General features: G+C 31.2%; 2 protein-coding genes across 2 annotated transcripts; one reads left to right on the top strand and one right to left on the bottom strand.

Moving 5' to 3' along the window:
- The first annotated feature begins 3,572 nt into the window (after window positions 1-3,572).
- LOC123693002 (zinc finger protein 687a-like) lies at window positions 3,573-5,994 on the top strand. The gene is made up of 3 exons (XM_045637873.1): window positions 3,573-3,650; window positions 3,809-3,981; window positions 4,192-5,994. The coding sequence occupies exons 2-3, from the start codon at window positions 3,845-3,847 to the stop codon at window positions 5,951-5,953; spliced, it is 1,899 nt and encodes a 632-aa protein (XP_045493829.1). The 5' UTR covers window positions 3,573-3,650; window positions 3,809-3,844; the 3' UTR covers window positions 5,954-5,994.
- A 59-nt stretch (window positions 5,995-6,053) lies between these two features.
- LOC123693011 (uncharacterized RING finger protein C548.05c-like) lies at window positions 6,054-8,211 on the bottom strand. The gene is made up of 2 exons (XM_045637884.1): window positions 7,728-8,211; window positions 6,054-7,002 (listed from the first exon to the last, which is right to left on the bottom strand). Exons 1-2 carry the CDS (start codon window positions 7,944-7,946, stop codon window positions 6,778-6,780), a joined length of 444 nt encoding a protein of 147 aa, XP_045493840.1. The 5' UTR covers window positions 7,947-8,211; the 3' UTR covers window positions 6,054-6,777.
- Window positions 8,212-9,061: the final 850 nt, after the last annotated feature.

Genomic DNA, 9,061 nt, shown 5'->3' with positions numbered 1-9,061 from the left:
CGGCGAACATAATTGATATGTTGCCCTTTGAATGATTTAATATTCGTTCAGGATATTTAACTTTCCGTCTAAAAATGCACTTCGTAGAACCGGGATTGTCTGATAAGTTTGTCTCATCATAATTTATGATGTTTTCTTTAGGTATACCTTTTACAGTTCTTTCAAGATTAATAAAATAATTTTCAAACTCTTCTGCGGTTTTTTCCGCCCGTGCCCTCTTGATATTCTGCACTGTTCGTTCAGTCAGTGCTTCATGGTTCCGATGTAAAAAATTCCTTACCCACCATTTGCCTGGTATTTTATCGGAAAATAGAACGGCGCGACGATTTTTGTTTAAATATTCGAAGATCAGTATACGTAAATCTAACCGCGACAGTGGTGATCCAAAATCTGCAGCAGCTATCAACACATCTACGATGTCTTTTTCTTCGGTTTCACTTAGGCGCAACTGGCCACCGGGCAGTTTCATATGGAGTCCTTTAATTTTGTTTTCTATAGTACGTCGAGGAATGTGAAATCTTTTTTCGGCCTCCAATGATGATATATTCTTTTTTCTAACAAGATCAACGGCTAAGGCCAGCATTTCCGGGGTATAATTTTTGTAGTGCCTCGATCCCAATTTTCGTCGACTACGGCGACCCATTTTCTGAAAAGCGAAACAAACAATTTTTTTTTTCTTCAAAATGCTGAAGACCTGATAACCGAGAAATGTTGAAAACCAACATTACACTCCTAGGTAATTTACAAAAACAAAACTGGGTACACTAATTTTACCGTTATTATTACCTAACAAACTGATAGACATAGGTCTCCACGATGCGCCTAATTTTGAATTGTTTTAAGAGGTTTAGTATACATAGAAAATATTTTTAATACCTTCATTATAAATACATATGTAACATTCCTCATGCTTTCTATGGACTATTTAAATTTACTCACTAACCAATAAAACATGGCTTTAAAAAAAGTAGGTATCTACTTCACATTATAATTTTAGTTTTTGAAAAGTGACAACCCTTAGTCTATACAAAATATGGCAAAGTTGCCCACCTTTATTCGACAACATGGTCTGGTAGCTTTGCCATCAAATTTTTGAGACGTAATTCGAAAAATACAGTATTTCTACTTCAATAAATCCATTCTTTAACATAAGACTAACAAAATATTGAAATTTACTTACCGTGGAACCTGAATAAAGCGTCCAAAATTATTAAAGTTTCGGGGCACAAAATTTGTAGGTTACGCTAGTGTCAGTTTTCGAACTAAAATGAGACCGATGCGGAAGCTCCGGTGTTGCCATATTAAATTTGGTGTTGCCAAATATTTACCACATTTTACCCTAAACATAGTCACACCGTCAAAAAAAATGTGTTGTCTTCGGTATTAAGGCTTAAATGTTGATACTCTATGGGTGGCAAAGCTACTAACCCTTGGCAAAGTTGCCAGATCTGACGGTATTTTGTACCGCCTAAGAAATAAGAATCACAAAACTTATTAGGTATTTTTCTTAGTTCCAGGAAATTAATCTCTGAAAGATTGATATTTAGATTTTTTATTATCATTGGTTGGTGATACATAATATGTAGTATTTTAATCTATTATTTGAAAAGTTATTATTTATAGAGAACAGGTCATGTAGGTCATAGACTTTTCATATTAATTCTGATAAAGGATCTCATATCAAATTCAACCCTTAGAGCGTTTTCACATTATCCGATCCGATATCGGATATCGGACGCCGATAGCCGATATCCAATATCGGAGGGAAGTAAAATATATGTACCTGTCTTTCACATTGTCCGGTCCGATATCGGTTATCGGAGCCGACACCGATATGCCAGCGGCTATCGGACGATAATGTTCAGTGTTGCCAACTCAATTTTCAAAAAGGCAGTATACCAACAGCAAAAAAGCACTAGTTTGTGTATTTTCAGTCTTATAGGGCGCTAAATCTTTAAAGAAATTCTTTGCTTTAACCTAAAACCCTTTCTATTAAAAGAAACCTTTTTTTATTAAGAAAACACACATTTAAGTATTTATAGGCATTAAAAATACGATTTATACCTCCTCCTCCTACTCGGATGTTGGTTGTGCTTTGGTTGTGCTGTTTATTGTATTGTTGTCATTGAGTGCTTTGTTTTTAACAGACTTCAAAAAAAGGAGGAGATTTCACACCGATTTTATTTTTATTTTGAATTTACAACAAAGGACACAAAGTTTGAAAACTTTTAATTCTAAAATAATTGCTTATGACAATAAAATAATTATTTATGTATCTTTACTTACAGGAAATTACAACAATCATAATATTACAAATATATTTGAACGGGTGACATTATTATTTTAGGATATTACAGTGTAATAAGAAAAAGAAAAGAAAATGTGAACAAAGATTGTATCACTCTAAGTCTAAGGTATTACTAAATTTATCATAGGTACTACATGAACTTTTATAAATAGTTATGTATATAGTGAAAAAATGACTAAATGACTAGGTACGTCTTGCTAAAAATACATCTAATAGATTTTGAAAGGTATTTACTAATATGTATTACTAAAACTATTAACTAATGCTAGGTTGTAGTAGGTATTGATATAAATTTATATAATTTATAATGTGTTAACATATACTATACAAATGACCGATATCAAAACTATTTAGTAAATAGCACATCTAAATAATATGCAGTAATTAATGATATAAAATCTTTTTACATTTTACTTTTCTTTTTAGAAGTTGTTATTTTTAACGTTTTTAACGTATTTATTTTTAATGTGTGTGTACAACTATGATCTATCATTTGATTTTTTTTTTTAATTATACCTTTTTTATCAACTGGCAATTTAGTTTAGTTTTCTCTAAAAATTTCTGGCATCACTCATGATGATATCGGAACGATTTTATCGGACAATGTGAAAGGGCAAACAATAGCCGACATCCGATATCGGATCGGATAGTGTGAAAACGCTCTTATCATCATAGACAAAGAAAATACAAGATGTTAAAGGGGTGACAGACGTACGAGTAAGTACGCGAACTTGTGGCTCGACGACCTTTTTCGCTCGTGTGTCACCCCGAGTACGCGTACTTAAAAACCGTCGAGTAAGTTCGTTGACGATCCAACATGTTTGAAATTTTACTCGAAGCCCGCCTTGGCTCGCACGTCTGTCACCGCCGCGAGCCGAGTAAGTACGCGAACTTTAAAACCGCGACTTTAAAGTTCGTACGTCTATCAGCCCTTTTACAGAATTAAATGTTGCCAATGATATTTGTACATGAGGTGTGGACCCAAAATAACTCGTACTTAACAAATACTATATTTATTATTTTCACACTTGAATAATTACCATTAATAAGTAATATTAACAAATTAGTAATACAAGTCACAATTACATACTTGATTTTTTATGTCCTGAAAAATACTACAATAAATCGCTAAATTTAAAGATATCTCTCATTTTCTCAAATTCGTGATGAAAATTATTCGTATAATAATATTTTACAAGTATTTTATGTATTGAAATGGCAATACCAAATTAGTTTTTTTTCAATGGCCAGACTATTGATAAATGTCAAGAACGGATTTAATGATTGGAATTTGGAAATTGAAAATTGTACCTATTTTATTTATATCCTGATTTATACACAGGTAATTCAAATATGATAATTTTCTTTGATTGATAAGAATAACTATGTTTTTCATACGAGAAATGGGTCATTAGAAAAAATAAGTGCTACGTTTCTAATTTCTATATATTTATTATAATATGCACCTATCTAAGTAGTTAAGCACTTTTCTATTTCCAGATACATCTTCAACTTAGGCGATAGAGAAGTCCAAAAATGGCTTTAGCTTCAGATATGGTCAATGATAAACTAAGTATAAAGAACATATTATTCTCAAAAGCAATGCCTAATTATAAAATACCAGTACCTGTAAATGGCCACAAACTGTATTCATGCATAGATTGTAGTGATAAGTAAGTACTATCATATTTTGTTGTAGAATATAGGTACCTACTTGTAGTAGATGGAATCTTTAATTCATTTAAGGTTTGTTTGTATGCACTTATAATGTTATTGGACATTTGAATGCATATTAAGAATTTTAGTAGGTACTTATTTAAATTTACAGAACTAAATTTTTCAAATACTGTTTCTTTTATTAATTAAATATCACTTTGTTACAGGTTTATATTTGAATCGAGTTATAAAGTTCACATTGGCCGTAAATCTCTACAGATTACTTATTTATGCAGATATTGCAATAAACTGAATGTATTTTATAATAGATGTCAGTTTTTAGCTCACATAAGATCTCATAGTAATAAAACCGCTACCATCAACTTGAGCGATTTAAAAGTTGAACCTCTGCTATTTATCAGCTCAGAAATTGCCACAACATCTAAGAGTGTAGATTCAGTTACTGTTAATTCAGCAACTGAAATGTACAGAACTGTTAATTCAGACCAAACATTTCCAAACATATATTGTTTTGAATGCAAAACAAATATTACAGTAACAAAAAACAAAGAGAAAGATAGAGTAAAACATTATATGGAACATGCACACAAGATCTACACTTGCCCTGTATGTTTATTCACACTACCCTCAATATGTGCACTAAGTGCTCACATTCGTTTGCACTTGAAAAGCCCTCCATACATTTGCCCAGAATGTGGTATGAATTTAACAAATAGGGTGTGTACATACCCTTACAATCATGACTGTGAAGGCTTTAAAATGATGAGAGTTACATTTAGAATTAAATGTTTCAAAAGTGGTTGTCAGTTGCTGCATCCAAACTCTTTTATATCCCATATGAAGCAGAGCCACTTAAATAAAATATTTAAATGTCCTTCGTGTGCTCTTGCTGGATACAATGAGAATACAGTATTGAAACATGTAATGCGATGTTGTGATAAAACAAAATACCCTACATACTATGAATGTCAACAGTGTCCTGCAATATTTTTAAGTGTAAATCAAATAAACAAGCACCTTGATACTCATCTTTCAACCATTCATAAGAATCATCAAATGTATCCATGTTGGGAATGCGGTGTTATTTCTACTGATGTGTATGATTTATTAAAACATCATATTGATAAGCATCATTCAACACACTATAGACCTTTGTCATCGATTCTATGCAAAATAATATTGAAAACCTGCCATACATGTTCAAAACCTGTACATCAATGGATTGATGGCAATTTTGATAAAGAGCCATATAAATGTTCTTATTGCTCATTGGAGACTCCCTCTGAAGGCAGCAAGAGGCAAGATGTATATCAAATAGTATGCCATTTGTGTAGAGTTAAAGTTAATGAAAACTGGGAAGAAATAAAAACACATTTCAAAGAATTTCACAATCATATTAAATGCTTAGATTTGAAAGTAAACTTGACAAAAATGAATTTAGAGAAGATCAAGAAAAAAGGGACTAGAACAAAGCACTGTAAATCAAATAAGATATTCAAGCGCAATCACAAAAATAAAGTAGGACCTCATACTGATAAAATTGATCCACCAACAGCTATACAAGTTGAACAGAATACTCCTAATTACTGCAAAAAGTGTCAGTACCAAACAGAGGATGCAAAAACTTTCCATTTACATATATTATCACACAAAGATCCATCTTTGGCTTATCAGTGTATGGAGTGTGGGCAATGCTTTGCTGTCAAGCCCTCTTTTTCAACTCATTTGTTATTAGATCATAAAATAACAGATGTTAATGAATATATTGTTAAAAATGATTGCTTTAACAAAGATGCATTAGAAAAATACCACATTAAGTCAAATGCACCAGAAGATGAGCCACTTGAATCAAACCAATGTAATATTTGCAGAGAAAAATTCACTGACCCTCACAGTTTAGAAAAACATTTCAGAGTTCATGGCATGGCTTTCTTAAAAAAGAATACTCAAAAAGCTAAAAGCCCATAAATTGCTGGAGTCAATTATTATTAAAGGCTTGCTTGACATTGTATAATTTTATGAATCATGTATTTCACATTTATAGTGTGTTTAAATTCAAACATAAAAATTATATCAAAACACATTTATTCCATAACATCAGTCACAAACTTACATTTAGAATAACATATTTATATTATATGCATCACAATCACTACTTAGAACAAAACAATGTTATCTTATATATGGTTAGAACGTTAAAACTATAGGTACAATGGATTTTTAATTTTAATGAGATTATTCAACAGATAGTGGTTTAAAGGAATGGTAATAGGTACATCAACATTACAGCAAAGGAGAGGCAGGTGGCTAGTTGTAATATCCAACATTTAAAGACAATGAAAATCAGATTTTGATGTCACCACAACATAAAAACAATGTAGAAATAAATTAATTACAAATGTTTAAGTCAGTTGTAACAAATAGAAAAAGTAGAGTAAAGATAAAAATATAAGAACATGGGATCCACATCAGCAGTTTTCAGAATTCCATGAGGAAATATTATGTGTGAATATGTGTGTTGTTGTGTTCCAAATAAACAATTTTGATTATTTTGATTATTAATAATTGCCAGCTTTATTCAAACACAACATGTACATATTGTATAAACATACTTTACTTTATATGAAAATGATAATAAATAATTGAATCTTTGTTTTTGTTAATTATTGTAGTTAAGTAAAAGAAAAAAATATGAAAAATTAATGAAAACTTAGTTATGTAATTATTATTTAATTCTAAATATGTAATAAAGTTATTAAATATATTTACATCTTTTATTTTTACTGTAACATTTATGTTTGTATTGGAAGGTACAGTGGATGAAAAGCAGTAGCCCCTTTTAATGCTCTTCTACATTGAGGGCATCTTTTGTCATGTTTTAAAGATCTCTGTATGCATTCTAAACAAAATACATGTCCACACTTTGTTGATGATGCTGGTTTCTTTCCCAATTGTTCACAGCATATGGGACACTCTCCAATCTTGACTTCTTTTTTTTCAGGTGATTGAACTTCCAACTGAAATTGAAGTATGTAGGTATATTAATAAATAGTATAGCACATTAACTAAGTACATCTTGTTTTATATTACAGACGCAGTTAAAACTGATCCCTCAACCGACAAGTTTTGGGATCAGTTTTAACTGTCACAACACTAACACAGTCAATAATACATTTAGTTATATTAAAGTAAATTATGGTGTATATATTTTCAAATATGTCTATTGGCTACTATGAATATATGAAGTTACAATTTTAATGCAGTTCTTTAATCTACTTAATTTATGATTGCCATTCATTATTATTATGTAAGGATAGTTTCAGCAATTTTTCATCTACTCCTGGGGGTACCCATTTAAGTGGTTCATAAGATTTCAATGATATACTTATGACAATTCTAAAGAAGTCTATACTGAATAAAAAATTGTTTGAGTTCTTAACCCCTATTGTTGATGAGGCATGTTGTTGTTTTCAACTAATCAAAATGTAACTTGATTTGTAAGATTAAGATTTAACATGCCAAAATTACATGTATTGGTGTGATTTGATGATGTGAACAAACATGGCAAATGTGAATCTGAGTGTTTTCATTCATAAATTATAACTTCATTGTATGAGATTTTAGTTATAACTTATAACCAAGTATTGAAAAATTGTTCTAAAGTAAGTGTAGTTGAATAAATACATGTTCTATGTACGATACTTAAAATTTCAGATGTATCCTTATTTAAATTAAAACTTACCGTCTTTGGCTCCAAAGATTTCGCTCTTGATTTTTTTGTGAGTTTATTTGAAGCTTTGTTTGGAGCTGTGACTGTTTGATTTGTTTCAACAATTACCTCACAAATTGATTCGTCAGTATCATCTATTTCAATAACATCATCAGAGAAATTACAATGCTTAACCAAGCCAAATGGAGCAGGCGATGTGAGGTCAATAATGTTATCAGATGGGTCTGACATGTTTAGTTTCTTTCTATAACGTTACAGTAATTTGAATAAAAATGTATCGCGCATTAACGGAATAATTGAGAATGGAGATTAATGTTTTGTCCTCGTTTTCACATATTACTTGCTCTGTGGTTTTCACAGCTTGTTTTGTCAAACAAATGTAGTGTCACTTGATTGTTTCTTCTGCTGCCAATATCAATTATTTTTTTTATATGACGAGTAGGTATATAATTTAGAAGACTTGTCGTAGGTATTTCAACTGAATTTTTCGAACAAGTGAAGTCAAGTTAGTCAAGAATCAAAATTCGAAGGTACCTACCTACCTATTTCAAATTTCAATTTTCAGTTCTCGCAAGTGTTGCCAATTGCCTATTGCCACTTGCCAGTTGCCACCTGATTTTGTGAATTCTAAAAAGGGCATGTCGGCACCCTGAAAAGGGCTAGAAAAGGCAAAAAATTATTGAAATAGTGTAATCACAAATAATTTTGTCGAAAGTATCGCCAAAACGCTTATAAGTGATATTTGTTTCGGTTCAATTACACTTTTGCAATATAATTACTCCGAATCCTAGCATTTTGATTATTTGACTAAACTTCATTAGCCAATTAGAACGCTCAGTGCCTAAAAAAACCCTCTTTTAGTATGATAAAATAGGAAAATATTACAAACTCGGCCCCATTTTGAATAAAGTTGAGCCTTATGAAATTACCCTAGAGCTAGATTATTCTTTTGGGGCTAAAAAGTAATTTGTGTGTAATAGCACAGACTAATAATAATATACTTCGTATACAAGTAATAGTGGTAATTTTGGTATCGTGACAAGCGCTTACCTCACTGTAGGCACCAATCTCTATGATTGCTATATCTATTATCTACCTTTCCTCACCTGGCTGCAGTTACCAAGGTAGATACAGTACTAAGGGTAGATAAATGTAGCTTATTTCCCTTACATGTTAAGGTACAAGTGATGTATATATAAATTATGTAATATAAAATATTGACGGTTTTAACCCTTAATAAGCCATGGGGCTATTATTTTCCCACCTCGGCATTGCTCACAAATTAATTATTATTTTTTGTATTTTTAAAGATACGGTAAAATTTAAGGAACGCACCTTAAGATAGA

This window comes from Colias croceus, chromosome 1 (assembly GCF_905220415.1).
Source record: "Colias croceus chromosome 1, ilColCroc2.1".
Classification (NCBI taxonomy): Eukaryota; Metazoa; Arthropoda; class Insecta; order Lepidoptera; family Pieridae; genus Colias; species Colias croceus.
Note: the sequence above shows the minus strand (reverse complement) of the source record. Positions and strands in the feature narration are given on the sequence as shown.

What these genes read in the sequence shown, in the direction of transcription:
- LOC123693002 (XM_045637873.1), top strand. Translation starts at nt 3,845, where the DNA reads ATGGCTTTAGCTTCAGATATGGTCAATGATAAACTAAGTATAAAGAAC. An exon ending in TGCATAGATTGTAGTGATAA is followed by an intron (nt 3,982 to 4,191) that starts GTAAGTACTATC and finishes ACTTTGTTACAG; the next exon opens with GTTTATATTTGAATCGAGTT.
- LOC123693011 (XM_045637884.1), bottom strand. Translation starts at nt 7,946, where the DNA reads ATGTCAGACCCATCTGATAACATTATTGACCTCACATCGCCTGCTCCA. An exon ending in AATCTTTGGAGCCAAAGACG is followed by an intron (nt 7,003 to 7,727) that starts GTAAGTTTTAAT and finishes CTTCAATTTCAG; the next exon opens with TTGGAAGTTCAATCACCTGA.